The sequence below is a fragment of the Cervus canadensis genome, chromosome 2 (assembly GCF_019320065.1).
Source record: "Cervus canadensis isolate Bull #8, Minnesota chromosome 2, ASM1932006v1, whole genome shotgun sequence".
Lineage (NCBI taxonomy): Eukaryota > Metazoa > Chordata > Mammalia > Artiodactyla > Cervidae > Cervus > Cervus canadensis.
In genome coordinates this window covers 41409259-41430637 of record NC_057387.1, presented here as the reverse complement: position 1 = coordinate 41430637, position 21379 = coordinate 41409259, and the positions used below count along the sequence as shown (strand labels likewise).

At 41.0% G+C, this 21379-nt stretch overlaps 1 protein-coding gene across 2 annotated transcripts in view; it reads left to right on the top strand.

The window, feature by feature from the left end:
- Positions 1 to 347: 347 nt before the first annotated feature.
- MFSD14A (major facilitator superfamily domain containing 14A) overlaps positions 348 to 21379 on the top strand; it is a 48348-nt gene continuing 27316 nt past the window's right edge. Inside the window, exons 1-2 of one of the 2 annotated variants that reach the window (XM_043460536.1) lie at positions 348 to 583; positions 16380 to 16475. In XM_043460536.1, the coding sequence (XP_043316471.1) occupies positions 500 to 583; positions 16380 to 16475 (180 nt within the window). In that variant the 5' untranslated portion in view covers positions 348 to 499. The remainder of the gene's footprint in view (positions 584 to 16379; positions 16476 to 21379) is intronic. The other variant, XM_043460538.1, reaches the window with a different exon arrangement.

Below are 21379 nucleotides of genomic sequence, written 5' to 3'. Positions count from 1 at the left end.
GTTGGTCAGAACACAGCGGGAGCAGCCCTAATAGCTGAGGACGCCTGGTTGAAATTCCAGTATAACTGTGTATCAGCTGTATTTCCTGGAGCATGTAACATTCAGAAACTTACAATTCTTCCTCGGTTAGGGGCTCTATCACGGCCCCCAGCGCCCAGGGCTGCGGTGAGGACTGAACGAGTGAAGGGCATAAGGCTCCCTTCGCAGGCAGCCCGTCCGCAGGTGGCCCTGCCGCGCGCCGCCCGCTTCCCTCCCGGCTTCCCTCCCAGCGCCGACCGCCCGGCGGCCGAGCGGGCGGGGCGCGTCACGTGGGCGGGGCGGGGCGCACTCGTCGGCCGATCGCACGATGTGACGCGCCGCCGGAGGCAGGCCGGGCCCTCAAGATGGCGGCGGGTGCCCCGAGCGGCTCGGCCCGGCAGTAGTAGCGGGACGGCACTCGCCGCTGGGGCCGGCCGCCCCGGGAGTGGCTGCAGCAGCGCCAGGAATCGAGGATGGTAAAATGACCCAGGGGAAGAAGAAGAAAAGGGCCGCGAACCGCAGTATCATGCTGGCCAAAAAGATCATCATTAAGGACGGAGGCACGGTGAGCTGGGGTACCGAGCCGGGGTACCGAGCCGGGGAGTGTCGGGCCGGATCTCTTTCTGCTCCCGACGCGGCCGCCTGCAGTCGCCCCTGACTGCCCCCACCGCTCCCGCGGGGCCGGTGTCTCGGGCTCCCGGCTCTTTCCTCTCTCGCCCCGGCCTGCGGCCTCCGGGGCACATCCTCCCGGATGGCGAAGGCTCCCGCTTCTCCGGCACCTGCCGCCCTGCCCTCTGGCCGTCGCTGGAGGCCCTGAGGCCTCGAGCCCACGCGCGCCGCCGTCGCGGGCAGGAATCGACGCCGGGCTCCGCCGCCCCCCTCGCCTCCGCAGCCTCGTCGGCGCCGTCCAGGCCCCGCGAGGCGGTGGCCGCGGTCTGGAAGCGGCCGGCAGCGACCCCTGCCTTCCCGTATGCTGCTCCCGGGGTGGCATCTGGCGCGGCGACCCCGCTGGGGCCCCGTAGGGCGCTCGCCCCCTTTCTCCACGCCGTTCGGGGTCAGTGCTCCTGCTCTCGGCCGCGTCCGGTGCGGTCAACGCTATCCGAAGGTGGGCTCTGCTCCTCGCCGCCCGCCGTCGGGACTGTGACGGAGGACACCGGGGCCTAGACTTCAGTCTGTAGTTTTCAAAGAGTCACCACCCTCTTGTTTTAAAATCACCTGGTGTATTTTAAAACAAGAATACTGGATAGAGTTGGTCATGGCCTGAGGGTTAGAAGACCCTAGAAAGGAAGACAGATTGAGGACGAGAAAAATTTTTTTGCTGTTTAGAAATACTGTCATCAAAATCAACTTTAGGCATTGTGCTGTTGTTAACCGGCAGGGGAGGTAGGCCTTTTAATTGAAAATAACTCACCTCTTTTTTTTTTTTTTTTTAAATGCTGAAAATTCTTCGTTGCTCCTCTCTGGTCTTTCCTGCATTCTTTGATATCAAGTTCTGAAGTAGAATAGAAAAGTGAAAGTCTTTTTCGAGAAATGTGCAGGAATGGTTCCTTTTATTCCATGTTTGTTTGGAACCCTCCATTGCTAGCACAGTACTCAATGTGTAATTAGGCCACCATTAAGGATTTGCTAAATTAATTTGAAATCAGTTACAACTTGGTTTGGACATTTCCGAATATGGCCCAGTCAGTATGCTAAAATTTAGAAAGCTTGGGACATATGTAGCAATTTCGTTATATACCTTTGAAAGTGAAAGTGAAGTTGCTCAGTAGTGTCCGACTTTTTGTGACCCTATGGGCTATAGCCTACCAAGGCTCCTCCGTTCATGGGATTTTCCAGGAAAGAGTGCTGGAGTGGGTTGCCACTCCAAGGGATCTTCCCGACTCAGGGATCGAACCCAGGTCTCCCGCATTGTAGGCAGATACTTTACCGTCTGAGCCACGAGGAAAGTCTGTATACCTTTAGTAACTGTCAAATCTATAGATGTCAGTAGCTTTCACATTTGGTGAAAAAAGAACCTTTGAAATTCAAGTCCTCAGATCTCATGTTTTAATTAAACATTAAAAACATTTGATTAAAAAAAAATTTGATTAAATCAGTTATGAATTGTCACGGCCAACTTGGTTAGAACTTCATTGGGGGAAGAGAAATGGCTTGAAAAAACACTGGTGCCTTTACCAGTCATAAGGACTTAATATTTTAATTTCTTCATACAGTCAACAAAATAGAAGCAGCAAAGAATTGTATTTTGTAAAAGCAATTAATATTTAAGATTAATATTCTTTTTAAAAGATAAAGAAGCTGTGTTCAGGAAGCACACCTCCTTTTTCCTTGTAAAGTTCAGTTTTGTTGCCTCTCAAGTTTTTTTTTAACTCACTTTATAGCAATTAAATCTTGTGAGATTTGGGACAGGTTTTTGGTTTTTTTTAATCTTGGTATTTATTAAAGTTGTGAATTTATAGTTTGCTTTTGGACACAAAATACAATTTTTACCCCAGCAGTGGGTTTTTAAGATGGCATAGAGAATAAATGAACGCTTCTTTTGAGGGATGTGCACATGGGGGTATTATCATTCATCATTTTTGTACCCTTATGCTGCACTTTCCATTCTCAGAGCACTGGATGCCTCTTTAGAATAGGGACTTTGTTTATGCATCTTTGAATCCCACAGGGCCTACTGTGAATTTAAAGTGATAAAAATACATTTAGAGTGATTTTTAAAAATGAGTTGAGTAGCACATTCTGAAGATCATTTTTTAGTGTAATTTATTCATTCCTATATATAATCGGGATATTTCTGTTTCTTGAAGTGCCAGGGTAATTTTTTTGCACTGTTTGTATTTTAATCTACTCTGGCCGTAAGTGAAAATACATATAATTATTATAGTCATAAAAATTGTTTTAAAATCACATTTGTTTTTCTTCTCTATTTAAAATTAATCAGATTATTTGAACACCTTGGTGTCTGAGGCTGTATGGTCATACATGAAAGGCTCTGAACAGTGTTTCACATCCCTGGCCAATGGCACTGACCTGATCCCCTTCCATTTTCTTTCTAGTGTTCAACAATGTTAAGATTATTTTGCTTTTTCCCCTGCAAATGGCATCTTTTAAAGCTTGATCAGCCAGTTGTAATGTTCGTAAAGCAAAATTAGTAATGAGTTGTTAATGGTTTATCAAAAACTTAGCACATATTTGTTGTAGTTTTTAACAGTTGAAGAAGTGAACCTTTCTAAACAAGCCAGGTTAATCATAAGTTACTAAATGTTTTTCTTTTCTTGAAATTGTATTTCAGTTGGCTCTGAAGCCTAGGTAAGACTGACTAATATGTTGTCTATTTGAGTAGTATGCAATTAAGGTACATTATATGAGGGTGTGATTCTATATCGGGAGTTCTTAACTTGGGTTTGTTCACCCTGAAGTTATTTGTAAAATTTTCTTTGTACATCTCTCTAGGGAAATTCCATAAAGGTTTCATACTTCCTGAAAGTTTAAGAACAGTTGTTCTGTATGAAAACAACATAAGTAACTAAAGAATAGTTTCACAGGTTAAATTAAATAAATATTTACTGGGTTTCCCTGGTGGCTCAGTTGGTAAAGAATCTGCCAGCAATGCGGGAGACTTGGGTTTGATCCTGGGTTGGGAAGATCCCCTGGAGGAGGGCATGGCAACCCACTCCAGTATCTTTACCTGGAGAATCGCCATGGACAGAGGAGCCTTGGGGGGCTACAGTCCATGGGGTCACACAGAGTCGGCTATGACTGAGTGACATTAACTTTCGGTCATCTAGTGTATACCATTTTACTGATGAAAGTAACTGTGACGTTATTGGTGAATTTTGCTTTTGGAAGCATTTACACATAGAATTGGGCTTCCCAGGTGGTTCAGTGGGCAAGGAATCTGCCTACTATGCAGGAGATGCAGGAGACATGGGTTTGATTCCTGGGTCGGGAAGATCCCTTGGAGGAGGGCATGGCAACCCACTCCAGTATTCTTGCTAGAGAATGCCATGGACAAGAGGAGCCTGATGGGCTACATGAGGTCGAAAGAGTCGGACACTACTGAAGCGATTGAGCAGGCACACATAGGATTACTGTATTTAGTTATGTTTTAAGTATGTAACATTTTGCTACATCTCTTACTCATTGCAGACCATTGAGGAGAGTTTAATTAAAACTGCTTTCTGACATTTTAGAATGCTTCTGGTTTTGCTGTTAAATCATTCCTATGTTTTGTTGTTAGTTTAGTCACCAAATTGTGTCAGACTCTTTGCAACCCCATGGACTGTACACCCCCCCCACCCCCAGGCTCCTCTGTCCGTAGGATTTCCCAGAGATGGAACCTGTGTCTCCTGCATTGGCAGGCGGATTCTTTACCACTGAGCCTCCAGATTGTTTATAAGTGTTGGTAGAGACTAAGAGCCTCAGAGTTACTTACATGAGTTATTTGTATTATCAAAGAGAATTTTCCTTATGATTTTTTAAGTTTACTTGTTTATTATTCTGATTTTTATTGTTTTGTGAATACAGAGACTACATCTCTGATAAAGTGAAAAAATGACTTTAAAGATCAGATAGAAAGCAAAGCACATGTGAATTGATTTATTAGAAGTACCTGACAAAAGTAGAATTGACATTTCAAATATGCCCAGAGGTGCAGAGTACCAGATTTTTATTCCTGATTTCTCTGATTTTAATGACAATAAATAGGAGTCAAAAACCATTTCGGAAGTCTGGCCCTAAGCTCTGATCCTCTGCACTCTTCCCCTGCTAGGATGACCAAAGGAGTTGCAGAATAGCTCTCTGAACCCCCAGAGAGCGGCCACTGGTTCCTAGAGTGCACACAAGGCAGGAAGAGGGCCACGGTGCCTTTCAAAGAGCAGCTCTTCTTTGATATCACTCGCCTTTGCCTAGAAACATCAGGATGTGCACATGTCCATGGCAAGCTTGTGGCAGGCAGAACCATGGATGATTTACCTGTCTACCTCTGTGAGTCAACACTTGCTTTAGGGTAGCGTGTTTGGGGGTAAATGAGTAAGCAGTTTTCTCCGTTTATATTTCCAGTTTGTCTTACTATAGTTTGAAAACCTGCTTCCCATCATCATCTGTGGAAATTCACTTACAGTTGAAGTGTTGAAGTTTAGGAAAAAGAATAGCTTTTCTCAATAATCATTCTGACAAGTATATATGATTTAAATTTTCAGTTATTTAAAAGCTCAAATTGTCTTTTAGCATTATTTTGAATTGGAAGTGTCAGTTAAAGTAACAGTTGACCATTTCAGCCAGAGTACATATATCAGGATCCCTAAAATGGGTTCGTCTCTTTCAATGCCAGATCGCAGTAGCTTATTCTTAATAATAGCTCTGTTTTCTCAATAGTGTATAAATGCAGTTACGAATTCTACCACAGGAAATGGTTGATATTTTATCACTTAGCTATATAAATTGAGTAATCAGAGATCACACTAGGACCATACTTGAGCTTCGACTCTATCGTAGACATTGGTGACAGTTTGAGTTTTGTGTTAATGGTTTTGTGTTTTGTTTGTTTTTTAATTTTTAATATTAGTTTACCTTTTTAGTGAGCTTCGTTTATAGTTATTTCAACTGTGTAACCCATTCGGTGTTCATGAGGATAAGCATTTAATGATGATTTAATTTGATGTAACAACCAGCCACATATTTTCCTCTTAAGGATAGAGAGTGCTGCAATAGATTGTCATGTTATTTATCTTTTCAAAATTTATCTCAAAACAATACAATCATGGGACTTCCTCTGGTGGTCCAGTTGTTAAGATTCCATGCTTCCAATACAAAGGCTGTGGATTGGATCCCTAACTGGAGAACTAAGATCCATGTGCCATGTGGTGTGGCCAAAAAAATAAAAATCATATATAGCAATAACAATCTTAAGCTGTAGATCTTTTTAAATTTTTTTAAGAGTAAAACTTGATCTCACTATATTCTTGTCGAATATTTATAAGTATATTTCATTCTATTTAGGAGCAATCTAACTCATACCACTTCACTTCTCTGATAATTTACAAATATTGGATAGCTCTTTAAAATTGATCCATAACATGTCAGTAAGTAATTTTAAAGTCTCACTGCAGATTAAGCCAAAGTGACTTAATTAGTATGCATGCTTGCCAAGTCACTTCAGTTGTGTCTGACTCTTTGCAGTCCTATAAACTGTAGCCTGCCAGGCTTCTCTGTCCTTGGGATTCTCCAGGCAAGAGAACTGGAGTGGGTTGCCAGGCCCTCCTCCAGGGGATCTTCCTGACCCAGGGATCGATCAAACCCACATCTTTTCTGTCTCCTGCATTGGCAGAAGGGTTCTTTACCACTAGCGCCACCTGAGAAGACCCTTAATTAGTATGATAGTGTCTTTACATGTTTACAATGATTCATACCTTGAGGAAGTTAAGGATCAGTTTTCTTTTTGTGACAAATGTAGTGAAACTTACCTTGCCTGATTAAAGTCACAGAAAATAAGAAAACACACACTACATGATACCAGATACTAGCAGTAAAGTCTTATTTCCTCCAGTTTTTCTATGATGTGTCAGGATCCTATGAGAGCAGCTTTACAGTTACAGTGTTCTCTTTAGGAATTTTTTTTCAGTATTCTTCCATGAAAAGTTCCAGGTCTTAGATGTCTGTGATTAAGCATTTTTGTGTGTATGTGTACACACAAGACTTTTACATTAAATTATTTTAGTCAACTTAGTTATGTTTTGTTCAGAGAAAATTCAGCATTTCTTTCTGAACATTTGTTTTACCCTCATTATTGTTTGTTTTTGGTTGTTTGTTGTTTTGGCCACACTGCGAGGCCGCAGGGTCTTAGTTTCCCAACCAGGGAACGAACCCATGCCTCTGCAGTGGAAGCACAGAGTTGTAACTACCGGTCCTCCAGGGAATTCCCATCTTCCTCATTCGTGATTAGTAGCTTCTCAGTATTAAATTTTAAGTTCAAAATTATTCTTCTTCATACTTTATTTTGGTTTTTGTCACTTTTTTTTTCAACCTTTGAGAATTTTCCAAACTTCTGAAAAGTTGCAAAAATAACATAATGAATATTTATTTGGCTCTCCCAGAGATTCATGATTCAACAGTTGTTCACATTTTGCCGCATTTGTTTTTCCTTTTCCTATGCATGTTTTTTTCTTTATTTTTTTTTTTCTGAACCATTTGAATTAGTGGTAGACATCATGATACTTTATCCCTAAAAGTATCACCTAAGAATAAGGATATTTTTCCAGTAGTCATGTATGGGTGTGAGAGTTGGACTTAAAGAAAGCTGAGTGCCGAAGAATTGATGCCTTTGAACTGTGGTGTTGGAGAAGACTCTTGAGAGTCCCTTGGACTACAAGGAGACCCAACCAGTCCATCCTAAAGGAAACCAGTCCTAAATACTCACTGGAAGGACTGATGGCTAAAGCTGAAACCCCAAAACTTTGCCCACCTGATGCAAAGAACTGACTCATTTGAAAAGACCCTGATGATGGGAAAGATTGAAGGTGGGAGGAGAAGGGGACAACAGAGGATGAGATGGTTGGATGGCATCACTGACTCAATGGACATGAGTTGAGTAAACTCCGGGAGTTGGTGATGGACAGGGAGGCCTGGCGTACTGTAGTCCATGGGGTCACAAAGAGTCAGACACGACTGAGTGACTGAGCTGAACCACATAACTAAGTTCAGAAATTTAACATTGATAAAATACTCTAGGGTAGTATATAGTCCATAGTCACATTTCCCCAGTAATCCTAATAACTACTTTATAGTCTTTTTTTGGATATAGAATTATTACATTTAGTTGCCATGTATCTTCTGTCTAGAATAGCTTTTTGTTTGGTTTTTAAGCTTAAAAAAATATCAATTTTTTTTTTTTTTTTTTTTTAGTAATAGTTTAGGCTGTTGTTTTGAAAAAAGAGCCTCAGTTTCACTTATTCTTAAGCTTTTCTCACATGGTAACATCCATTTAACAAGTAGAATTATAATGCCCAGTTACTAGTGGACTTCTTTCTCCTGGCCAAAAACTCGTATGAATCCCTGATTCATTGATAGGACTGTAACATAAGTTATTATAGTCAATATTCTCCATAACAACTGCTGGATTCATAAACTTGTATTTATTGAGCAACTATAGACTTGGAATTTGAGAATTAGATGAGGATTTAGGTAGGAAATTAATAGTTTACGCCCTAATTGCTAAGAGAGGTATAAAGTGACTTATTTAAGTCATCTGATAGCTTAATGACTCTCTTGATAAGGGTTATCTAATCCATGAGCATGAAATACCCTTTCCATCTTAGGCATTGGGGCTATGCAGAGAGATACTGAAATGGTTAAGACTGGACCCTTACTCCTCGGTGAGTGACGGTCTGTGATGATAATACAGGCAGTGTAGCCCCTGAAACTGGTGTAGCTCCAGACTTGGGCTCTGCAGTTGCCTGGATTGACTGCTCCATCTCTTACTTGTACATTGGACTCTAAAGTGGAGGTAGTAATATGTAATTTGAAAGGTTAGGAGGGGTAACTAAGACTATGAATGTAAATCATTATAAGTCTTCAGTGATTTTTGTTATTTTAATCTCATGTGTATGTACAGTAAACCCATGTGAGAGATGATACAGTATTGAACAGTGGAAAATCAGAGGATGTGTGTGTGTGTGCGCTCAGTCACTCAGTTGTGACTCCATGGGCTGTAGCCCGCCAGGCTTCTCTGTTCATGGGGTTCTCCAGGCAAGAATACTGTAGTGGGTTGCCATGCACTTCTTCAGGGGATCTTCCCATCCCAGGGATCCAACCCATGTCTCTGGCATCTCCTGCATTGGCAAGTGGATTCTTTACCTCTGCGCCACCTGGAAGCCCCATCAGAGGATAGAGGATGGGGAGAAGTTGCAAATTTAATTAATGGATGTATTGCCCTTTTAACAGTGTTTAAATATAGTAACCATATACTGGATACCTAAAGTAATAGGTAGAGGAGACTTATAGAGTAATTCATTTCATTTCTACAGACACTTACTAAGCACTTTTGTGCTGTGCATGTTTTGCATGCTCTAGATTGTGGAAGAATAAAGCCTAGGGCCTGCCTCAGAGAGCATGAGCATGAGAAAGGTAAAGTTTAGGTTAAATAAAATGAAACAGATACTTTACAAAGCAAAATGCAACTGTAAAAGTTATCAGGTGTTACAGGATAGAAGAATAAGCAGATTTTTAAAAGGCTTAGGCAAAAGCCTACGTGATGAAACGAAATACATTACCAATGGAAAGTATGCTTTGGGAAATGAGAATTAGATTGGAGAGTGGATTCAGGGTTAAAGGGTTTGTCCCCTGACTTCTGAGTTGAAGTTAGAGGTGACTGCCATGGGACCATGTCTCATGCCTCCATGAGAAAATTCACTCAGCTGAATGGACTTTTGATACAGTAATTATTATGTTTTTAGGTGGAATATCTTGGCATTTAGGGTTGGGTATGTGTTAGTTCATGATTTTTCACATTGTACCTCTTTACTTCTTTCAAGAATCCTCAAACATCATCTCTTGATGTGATCTCATCATGCTGAACCTTGTACTCTTGATGCTGTAAACATTGGTCAGACATTTTCCCCCTAACCTGTTTCTTAACCCTCTTCCCCTGGTCTTTCTCCTCAGGCCATGACCCTTGTATTCTTTCCAAAGTGTCCTGGAATTTTGATTATGGATTGCTATTCCATTAAACCTACCAGCCTTATGTCAAAAGTCCTACCTCGAACTTTTTGTAATTCCAGACTAGTAAAATATTTTAAAAATTTGTCTATTAAGATCTTATATTACTTTTGAATTTATTTAAAACAGGATAGATAGATATGTATATAATAACAACTCTCAAAATTACCAGTCCCTTGGGGCAAGGAGCTATCTCTTCCCCCTGCCCTGCTTTAAAATATTGGATTAACCAAGAAGTTTCTACAGTTTTTTCCATACCATCTTAAACATACACCCACACACAGTTTTTTCTCCCACCTCTGGGGACATATGAGAGAATGGCTTAGGAGGGCCAAGCATATGCAACTACTTATCTTTTTCCATTCTAGTTTTACACAGTAGTTTTTCTCAGGTAAATAAAACATTTTCCTCTTATTTAAAGTACAGTCATGCCTATTAGAAAAGATTTAGAAAAATCAGAACAATGTAATAAATAATTTTATGTCACTAAAATCACCTAATATAAACACTGTTAACGTTGAGGTTTTTATTTTGTTTTTCATAGTTGAAATTATTTTACATATACAATTTTTTATCCTGCTTTGATTTTTTTTTAATTTAACATTGTCATAAACATGTTTACATGTCATTATAGATTATCCATAAACAGCTTTTGGCTGCATATTAGTCTATGATTTATATACCATGATTCGATTATAGGATGTATAATTAGGTTGAACATTTAGATTTATGTATTTCCTACTATAAGTGATGCTGCTATGAACATCTTTATGGTGAAACTTTTTCTGAGTGGTTATTTCCATGATAGAATTTTATGAGCTGTTTTATAAATTGTTTATATTCTTTATATTTTTATAGTGTCTTAGGTGCTTTTGTATTGGTTTTCACAAATGCTTTACCTAGTTAAGATATTAATCTTTGGCTGTTTCTCGCATCTTACTTTGTTTTCTTTAAATTCTGCTAATGCTGTTCATGTTTTTCTCAAATCAATATGCCTAAAACGAATTGGTCTTTTATTCTTTCCCCTTTCCTCACTGTCCAGCTGACCAGGCAGAAACTGAAATCTTTTCATCTTCATTCTTCTCTACCCTGCTCTACTACATCTAGTCATCCCCAAACTGAGTCCTTATACTACCTCTTAAATATTTTTTGTGTCTATACAATTTGCTCCATCCCCACTACCTCTGTCTTATTTCTCTTGAGTTTTCCCAGCACTGTCCTTGAGTGATTAAGTATGCTTCACTGAAGCAGCCACTTTTCACACACTTATTTTCTTCTAGGCTTTTGGCTCTATGTGTATATTTATACACTTGTCATGTAATTATCATCTTACTTTTTATTAGCATTTCCCAGACAGTTTTCTAAGAAACTCAGGTGTTCTTGAGATACCGTCTCTTAAATGACAGAAAGATTTCATGGTCAAATTTGGAAAACAGTGCATACTGTAGCTTTCTGGAGATTCATAATATGCATTAGTGTGTTAAAGGCCCTGAGAAGTTCTACGTATTCTAATAGGTATTGAATATACGTGATGATGAACAAAACTAGTTTGGAGCTTACGAAATCCTACAGACTTCTTCCTAACCGTGTCTTGCTATACTTGCTCTGTTTGGTACCAGGCATTACTCCTTCCTTCCTGAAGCTGCCGCTTCGTCACCTCTGACACTGTGTTCTCTTGATTCTCCTGACATTTCTCTGATGGCTCCTTCTTTATTTTCGTGAGTTCCTTTTCCTCTGCTCAGTACAGTAGACCCATGAATGTGGGTTTGAACTGCATGGGTCCACTTACGTATGGATTTTTTTTTTTTTTCAATAAATACATACTACATAGTCTGCAGTTGGTTGAAACTGCAGATGGGAGAGCCTGGATACAGAGGGCTGGCTGTAAATTTATACTTGGATTTCTGACTGTATGAGGCCCGATGCCCCTAACCCCTGTACTTGGTGATTCTTGACTAAGCTAGTCCACCTGTCTTTTCACACTTTATCTCACCTACTCTGGTGGTTTCAAACATCATATTTGCTAATGACTAATTGTTTTAATCAGCCCCCAAAGGACAATAGAAATGTTTTAAGTACAAGGGTTATCTCTTATATAGAATCTGAAGTAATTTTAAACCTTCTAGGGGAAGACAAGCTAGGAAGCTACCAGCCTCCACTAGTAGACAACCAACCTAAAAAACTGGAAAGTCGTCTTGACTCTCCCCCCCACATTTGTCAAATATTTCAGTTTCAAATCCTGAATTCTCATATCCATTTCCTCCCCTCCAGCGTCCATGCCACACCCCTATTTCATGCCTTCGTCATCTCTTGTGTGAACTGATTCAGATAGCTTGCTTCTGCATGCAGTTGGCTGTTCAGTTACATCCTTTAGAAAATCACCATGATGTATTGAAAAATGCAGGTCTCATCACACAGTTCTCTTACTTAAAACCCGTAAGTGGTTTTCCTGTATCTCTAGAGTGAAGACAAGAACCTCCTTAACAAAGGATAGAGCCATCTCTTCTGTCTTCCCTTAACTTTTTACTGCCATGGCTGCTATTTACTTCATCTGGTTTTTTTCTCTAATGTAATTGTCCACACTGCTTCATTGTCTTGAAATAACCTTTCTTGGTTCCTAACTTGTATAAATTAATATCCCTTTTATTGCAGTTTTGTATAAGCAGATGATTACAATGAGACTTCTTCCTCTCTAGACTGAACTCCTTGAGATCAGGGAGTGTGTTTTACTTCCAGCACCTCTGGTCCTCTGTGTTTGTTGAATGAGTCTTGTACAAACTCATTCCTCATCGTGGTTCTTCAACTCTTATGTCTCCCAACTCCCACCCCACCTCTGTTGATTCTAATTCCTCAGCTGCAGGTTCTACTAAGGGAGTTTCCAGGTACCTAAATTCTGCAGGTTGGGAGAGACATCTACTCTTTTAAAATGATGTAGCACCATTTTTAGTGTACAGAGAAATCCAAACAGTGTTAATATTTTGCACATAAGACTATGTTGAATATGTTGCAGGAAGAGGGACCCCTTCCAGGGTCCAAGAGTGTATGTTCTTGCCTAACACTGGAAATGAATTGTCTGAGGAGACACACGTGGTGACAAAGCAAGAGACGTTATTGAGACTTTATTGGGACCCCTGCAGAGAACCCAAGAAAATTGCTTTGCCACCTGGCTGTCAGTCTTGGGTTGTTATGGTAATGGGGTTTGTTTTCGGGTCATCTCTGGCCAGTCATTCTGACCAAGGGTCCTTCCTGGTGGTGCATGCATTGCTCAGCCACGGTGGATTCTAGCGAGAAGGACTCGCAGGCTGGTAGGACACGGGCTGGTGTCTCCGCTCTTCTTGACTTCGTGCAAGTTCTTTGGACTGGTGATAGCTTGTTAGTTTGCATTCCTTACCAGGACCTCTTTGTTAAGACAACTTAGGCAAGTGACTGCTGTCTTGCCTGGCCAGGGTGGCTGGTGTCAGTCACTGTTTCCTCCAACAAATATATTTTTAAAACTTAAGTATGATATTGGATATGTATTGATTAAACTTTTTCTGTTACACAAACTAGTCAGTGGAGACCAAGTTAATGTTACAGGTCATTTGCTTTTCTATCAATTTAATATTGCCTTTAGAAATACAAAATCCAACAACTGAAGTAATTATTTTTTTATTTATTTATTTTTTTTTTCTGTGAAGTAATTTTTTTAATGTAATTTTATTTACTTATTTTTGGCTGTGCTGAGACTTAGTTGCTGTCCAGGCTTTTCTCTAATTGCTGTGAGCGGGGTCTACTCTCTAGCTGCACTTGACAGGTTTTTCATTGCAGTAGCTTTTCTTGTTGTGGAGCATGGGCTATAGGGCATGCAGGCTTCAGCAGTTGTGGCTCCTGGGCTCCAGAGAACACACTCAGTATTTGAGGCACATGGGCTTAGCTGCTTCACAGCATGTGGGATCTTCATAGATCAGGGATCAAACTGTTTTCTCCTGCATTAACAGGCAGATTCTTTACCACTGTGCCACCAGGGAAGCCGTGAAGTAATCCTTAAGGTACCTCTAAGCAGCAGTGTAATATACTGCTAGCAGAAGCAAAGGCAAAGGAGAAAAGGAAAGATCTACTCATCTGAATGCAAAGAATAACAAGGAGAGAGAAGAAAGCCTTCATCAGTGAGCAGTGCAAAGAAATAGAGGAAAACAATAGAACAGGAAAGACTAGAGATTTCATCAAGAAAATTAGAGATAACAAGGGAACATTTCATGCAGAGATGGACACAAGGACAGAAACTGGACCTAGCAGAAGCAGAAGATAGTAGAAGAGGTGGCAAGAATACACAGAAGAACTCTATAAAAAAAAGATCTTAATGACCCAGATAACCATGATGGTGTGATCACTCACGTAGAGCCAGACATCCTGGAGTGTGAAGTCAAGTGGGCCTTAGGAAGCATCACTACGAACAAAGCTAGTGGGGGTGATGGAATTCCAACTGATTTATTTCAAATCCTAAAAGATGATGCTGTGAAAGTGCTGCATTCAATATGCCAGCAAACTTGGAAAATTCAGCAGTGGCCACAGGACTGGAAGAGGTCAGTTTTCATTCCAATCCTAAAGAAAGGCAATGCCAAAGAATGTTCAAACGTACTGCACAATTGCACTCATCTCACATGCTAGCGAAATAATGCTCAAAATTCTCCAAGCGAGGCTTCAACAGTACATGAACCGAGAACTTCAGATGTTCAAGCTGGTTTTAGAAAAGGCAGAGAAACCAGAAATCAAATTGCCAACATCCATTGGATCATCAAAAAAGCAAGAGAGTTCCAGGAAAACACCTACTTCTGCTTTATTGACTACGTCAAAGCCTTTGACTGTGTGGATCACAACACACTGTGGACAATTCTGAAAGAGATGGGAGTACCAGACCACCTTACCTGCCTCCTGAGAAATCTGTATGCAGGTCAAGAAGCAACAGTTAGAACCGGACATGGAACAGCAGACTGGTTCCAAATTGGGAAAGGAGTACATCAGGGCTGTATATTGTCACCCTACTCGTTTAACTTATATGCAGAGTATATCATGCGAAATGCTGAACTGGATGAAGCACAAGCTGGAATCAATATTGCCGGGAGAAATATCAATAACCTCAGATATGCAGTTGACACTACCCTTATGGCAGAAAGTGAAGAGGCATGAAAGATCCTCTTGAAGAAAGTGAAAGAGGAGAGTGAAAAAGCTGGCTTGAAACTCAACATTCAGAAAGCTAAGATCATGGCATCCAGTCCCATCGCTTCATGGTAAATGGATAGGGAAACAATGGAAACAGTGACAGACTTTATTTTCTTGCGTTCCAAAATCACTGCAGATAGTGACTGCAGCTGTGAACTTAAAAGACACTTGCTTCTTGGAAGAAAAGCTATGACCATCTAGGCAGCATATTAAAAAGCAGAGACATTACTTTGCCAGCAAAGGTCCATCTAGTCAGAGCTCTGGTTTTCCCAGTATGCATGTATGGATGTGAGAATTGGACCATAAAAAAAGCTGAGCACTGAAGAATTGATGCTTTTGAACTGTGGTGTTGGAGAAGAGTCCCTTGGACTGCAAGGAGATCAAACCAATTGATCCTAAAGTAGATCAGTCCTGAATATTCATTGGAAGGACTGACGCTAAAGCTGAAACTCCAATACTTTGGGCATCTGATGCGAAGAACTGACCCATTGAAAAGACCCTGATGCTGGGAAAGATTGAAGGCAGGAGAAGAAGGGGATGACAGAGGATGAGATGGTTGGGTGGCATCACGAACTCGATGGACATGAGTTTGAGCAAGCTCCAGGAGTTTGTGATGGACAGGGAAGCCTGGTGTGCTGCCGTCCATGGGGTCGAAGAGTTGGACATGACTGAGCAACTGAACTGAACTGAAGTGTAAAGTTGATTTTGTATTGTCTTTCTTGTGTGTATCAAACCCCAGGTCTCTCACATATTGCTCAGAACTTTTCTGCTTTTGAACCATGTTGGAACCTGTTATGATTCTTGCAACATGATTCATTTATGTTTTGGAATCAGTGCAGTAGTCTCATAACTTTCCTTAGTTTTGCCCCCTTTTAATCTATCTGTTATACCTTTGCCAGGATGGTATTCTCTTAAAACTTTCATCTGATCACGAGCCTTACTTAACATCTTTTAGTGGCTCCCCATTGCCTTCAGAATTGCACAGACTCCTTGGCCTGGAAGGTAGCCCTGTGTGCCTCTAGCTCATCTCAGTGCTCTGAGCACGCAGCCCATGCTCTGGGTGTACTGAGCAGCAGAGTCCTGTGATGTCTCCTGCTCTCAGGCATTACCACCGTTGCACGAGAAGCTTCCTTGACCTCTGCGGTCCTCCTGCCCACTGCTACTCCTCACCTACCTCCTTTCCATCCTTTCAGCCTTCCTCCTGGCATTCTGACATTCCCATCCCCACCCTGGACTTCCTGTTCCCACTGCACATGGTGTTTATATATAATGTATTTATTTGTTTCTTTGTATGCCTCCATCATCTTGAGGACAGGGACAGTGAGCATCCAGATGTTTGGCAGAGTACCTATTGCATGTATGTTCTCCATAGATATTTGTCGACTGTTGTCATTCCTGTTGGTAATTCTGAAGCACACTGTTAACTTTTAAAACTCTTGTTTTTGTAGCCTCAAGGAATAGGTTCTCCTAGTGTTTATCATGCAGTTATCGTCATCTTTTTGGAGTTTTTCGCTTGGGGATTATTGACAGCACCCACCTTGGTGGTAAGTAATCTTTTAACTTATTTTTCACTAACTTTAAAATCTTTTTTCTTCAATTTGGTGGGCGGGGAACGGCTCTTTACCTTTCCGAGGTTCCTTCTCCCACCAATGCCGTCAGCCCTTGGTATACTTACTGTATTTTACTGCGTTAGTTGTCTTTTACAGCTCTCGCTTCTCCCTTACTTTTTGGCAGGGCTTAGGTGCGTGTGATTCTACTGATGAATACTGGACACATGTAAGCGGGGGCTCAGTTTCCACTCTGCGTAGAGTGGAAAGGATTCTTATACAGACTTAGGAAAAATGATGTCTATCCCTGAATCACTCAGCATTATCATTTTGAGATTTGTTTTTCTAGTTGCATTTTCCCGATATAAGTTTCTTTTAGTTTAGGCCAAGTATCTAGAGGTAACCATCTAGGGAGGTCATTCTTGCTATAGCCCTAAGCTGATTTTGCTCAAATATTCCCCGGTTTAGACTCTTAGACCTCTCTGTAAGACTGAACATCTTAGGTAATAGCTAGTTTTCTCCTATCAGTATAGAGGAGAGGAATGGGATGAAAGAAGTAGTTACAGTAGACCTCTGTAACATCTTGAAGAGTGTAATCATAACTTGCCAAATCCCAGAAGAACAGATTTTTAAGATACTTTAAAGAGATACTTTCTTATATTTTCATGAGCTTATTTGTTGATATCCAAAAAAGATTTTTATAAAAAGTTTATTATAAATAAATTGAATGATCATATATAGATAGTTTAAACTAGTCTAAGAAAATTTATGTTCCATATTTCTTGACATATTTATTATATGGTTATATAATCATTACTGTATCTACATAAAACACTGATGTCTAACAGTTATTTTGAATATACAAAACATATTTACAAATACTGCTAAAACAAGTTTCAAAAGAAAATGAAATCTAAAGTAAATATAATTCCTTTTGTAATAAACCATGCTTTGCAAGTTATGACAGTTCCCTGAATGAATGACAGTTCCCTGACATATGATTTTAAGAATTCTGATTTTATTATGTTTTGAAACCCTTTCTTTATTAAAAAGAAACAACTCACTTACCTGTAATGGTCCATTGGTTTTACATAAATGAATTTTCAAAATAATTGATATGTGACATTTAAATATCTGACTTTTTTTAATTTAATAATTTCTGATGGGAATTTCTCAAATAATTTACACTTTTCCTGCTGTCAGTCCATGAGCACTGATTTGAAGCTTTATCATATGATGCAGGTTCATTATGGCATTTGTAACTACATTATACTGTAATAACCTGATGTCAAGTGCTACTAGGGTACTACAATAACTGTTCTCTCATAATTTTTAAATGTTTATTATTTGGTTGCACTGGGTCTTTGTTGCTATGCGCGGGCTTTCTCTGGTTCTGGCGAGCAGGGGCTACTCTTGGTTGTGGTGCACAGGCTTCCCGTTTTGGTGGCCTCTCTTGTTGCAGAGCCCAGCTCCAGACACATAGACTTAAGTAGTTGCGGTTCGAGGGCTCGAGAGCAGGGGATTGTAGTTTGGCACATAGGATTGGTTGCTCCGCGGCCTGTGGAATGTTCCCAGGCTACAGATCAAACCCATGTCCCCTGCATTGGCAATTAGATTCTCATCCACTGTACTATATTAGCTTTCTAATGTTTTAGTGTACTTATTTATAATCTACCAATTTAACATATCAATCTCTCTGGCCGATGTTTAGTCTCACAGTTTAAAGGACTTGAGCTTTGTAATAGCAAACAGTTTGTATATATTTATATTATGATGAGTCCAGGCACAGTCCTAAGCACTATAAATACAATACATTATTATTATTAATCCTTAAAGGATTTCTTTGCAGCTAAAGATGGAGAAGCTCTACACAGTCAGCAAAAACAAGACCAGGAGTTGCCTGTAGTTCAGATCATGAACTCCTTATTGCAAAATGCAGATATAAATTGAAGAAAATAGGGAAAACCACTAGACCATTCAGGTATGACCTAAATCAAATCCCTTACGATTATACAGTGTAAGTGAGAAATAGATTCAAGGGATTAGTTCTGATAGGCAGACTGCCTGAAGAACTATGGATGGAGGTTTGTGACATTGTACAGGAGGCAGTTATCAAGACCATCCCCAAGAAAAAGAAATGCAAAAAGGCAAAATGGTTGTCTAAGGAGGCCTTACAAATAGCTGTCAAAAGAAGAGAAGCGAAAGGCAAAGGAGAAAAAGAAAGATATACTCATCTGAATGCAGAACTCCAAAGAATAACAAGGAGATATAAAGCCTTCATCAGTGATGAATGCAAAGAAATAGAGGAAAACAATAGAACGGGACAGACTAGAGATTTCATCAAGAAAATTAGAGATAGCAAGGAAGAAATTTCATGCAGAGAGGGGAACAATAAAGGACAGAAGCAATATGGACCTAACAGAAGCAGAAGATAGTAAGAAGAGGTGGCAAGAATACATAGAAGAACTATACAAAAAAGATCTTAATGACCCAGATAACCATGATGGTGTGATCACTCACGTAGAGCCAGACATCCTGGAGTGTGAAGTCAAGTGGGCCTTAGGAAGCAGCACTACGAACAAAGCTAGTGGGGGTGATGGAATTCCAACTGATTTATTTCAAATCCTAAAAGATGATGCTGTGAAAGTGCTGCATTCAATATGCCAGCAAACTTGGAAAATTCAGCAGTGGCCACAGGACTGGAAGAGGTCAGTTTTCATTCCAATCCTAAAGAAAGGCAATGCCAAAGAATGTTCAAACGTACTGCACAATTGCACTCATCTCACATGCTAGCGAAATAATGCTCAAAATTCTCCAAGCGAGGCTTCAACAGTACATGAACCGAGAACTTCAGATGTTCAAGCTGGTTTTAGAAAAGGCAGAGAAACCAGAAATCAAATTGCCAACATCCATTGGATCATCAAAAAAGCAAGAGAGTTCCAGGAAAACACCTACTTCTGCTTTATTGACTACATCAAAGCCTTTGACTGTGTGGATCACAACACACTGTGGACAATTCTGAAAGAGATGGGAATACCAGACCACCTTACCTGCCTCCTGAGAAATCTGTATGCAGGTCAAGAAGCAACAGTTAGAACCGGACATGGAACAGCAGACTGGTTCCAAATTGGGAAAGGAGTACATCAGGGCTGTATATTGTCACCCTACTCGTTTAACTTATATGCAGAGTATATCATGCGAAATGCTGAACTGGATGAAGCACAAGCTGGAATCAAGATTGCCGGGAGAAATATCAATAACCTCAGATATGCAGTTGACACTACCCTTATGGCAGAAAGTGAAGAGGCATGAAAGATCCTCTTGAAGAAAGTGAAAGAGGAGAGTGAAAAAGCTGGCTTGAAACTCAACATTCAGAAAGCTAAGATCATGGCATCCAGTCCCATCGCTTCATGGTAAATGGATAGGGAAACAATGGAAACAGTGACAGACTTTATTTTCCTGCACTCCAAAATCACTGCAGATGGTAACTGCAGCTGTGAACTTAAAAGACACTTGCTTCTTGGAAGAAAAGCTATGACCATCTAGGCAGCATATTAAAAAGCAGAGACATTACTTTGCCAGCAAAGGTCCATCTAGTCAGAGCTCTGGTTTTCCCAGTATGCATGTATGGATGTGAGAATTGGACCATAAAGAAAGCTGAGAATTGATGCTTTTGAACTGTGGTGTTGGAGAAGAGTCTCTTGGACTGCAAGGAGATCAAACCAGTCAATCCTAAAGGAGATCAATCCTGAATATTCGTTGGAAGGACTGATGCTAAAGCTGAAGCTCCAATACTTTGGGCATCTGATGCGAAGAACTGACCCATTGGTAAAGACCCTGATGCCGGCAAAGATTGAAAGCGGGAAAAGAAGGGGACGACAGAGGATAAGATGGTTGGGTGGCATCATGAACTCGATAGACATGAGTTTGAGCAAGCTCCAGGAGTTTGTGATGGACAGGGAAGCCTAGTGTGCTGCAGTTCATGGGGTCGCAAAGAGTTGGACTTACTGAGGACTGAACTGACCTGAATCATTAAAACTACTTTATCAATGAGGAATTAGCCTCATATTGATGCCAAAAGCTCAGCCTTCCTACACTGGTGCCAAATCATTCTCAAAGAGAGGGATTTGATTGAATTAGAATTGGGTTGGGCCTCCCTGGTGGCGCAGACAGTAACGCATCTGCCTGCAATGTGGGAGACCCGGGTTTGATCCCTGTGTCGGGAATATCCTCTGGAGAAGGAAATGGCAACCCACTCCAGTACCCTTGCCTGGAAAATCCCATGGACGGAGGATCCTTGTATGCAACAGTCCATTGGGTCACAAAGAGTCGGACACGACTGAGCGACTTCACTCACTCTGGCTTCAAAAACTATTTATTCCCACCCAAGGAGGATTTGATGAAGAGTAGGGCTTCCCTGGTGGCTCAAAGGTTAAAGCGCCTGCCTGCAATGCAGGAGACCTGGGTTCAATCCCTGGGTCAGGAAGATTCCCTGGAGAAGGAAATGGCAACCCACTCCACTATTCTTGCCTGCAGAATCCCACAAACAGAGGAGCCTGGTGGGCTACAGTCCATGGGGTCGCAAAGGTCACTTTCACTTTCACTAGGCAGCTATAGCTCAAGGGTGGGGTTGCTGAAAAGATTAGGACCTGTACTCCTTTAATTTCATCCCGGGGAAGTTTCTTGATGAGCTTTTGGGTTCCTTTTGTCTGGCCTCAGGTGGTCTAGGCTATGGAGAATGCTGACATCTTCCATTTTTTGGGTTTTAAATCTATAAAATGGCTTCCCTGGTGGCTCAGAGAGTAAAGCGTCTGCCTACAATGCGGGTGACCCGGGTTCAATCCCTGGGTTGGGAAGATCTCCTGGAGAGGGAAATGGCAACCCACTCCAGTATTCCTGCC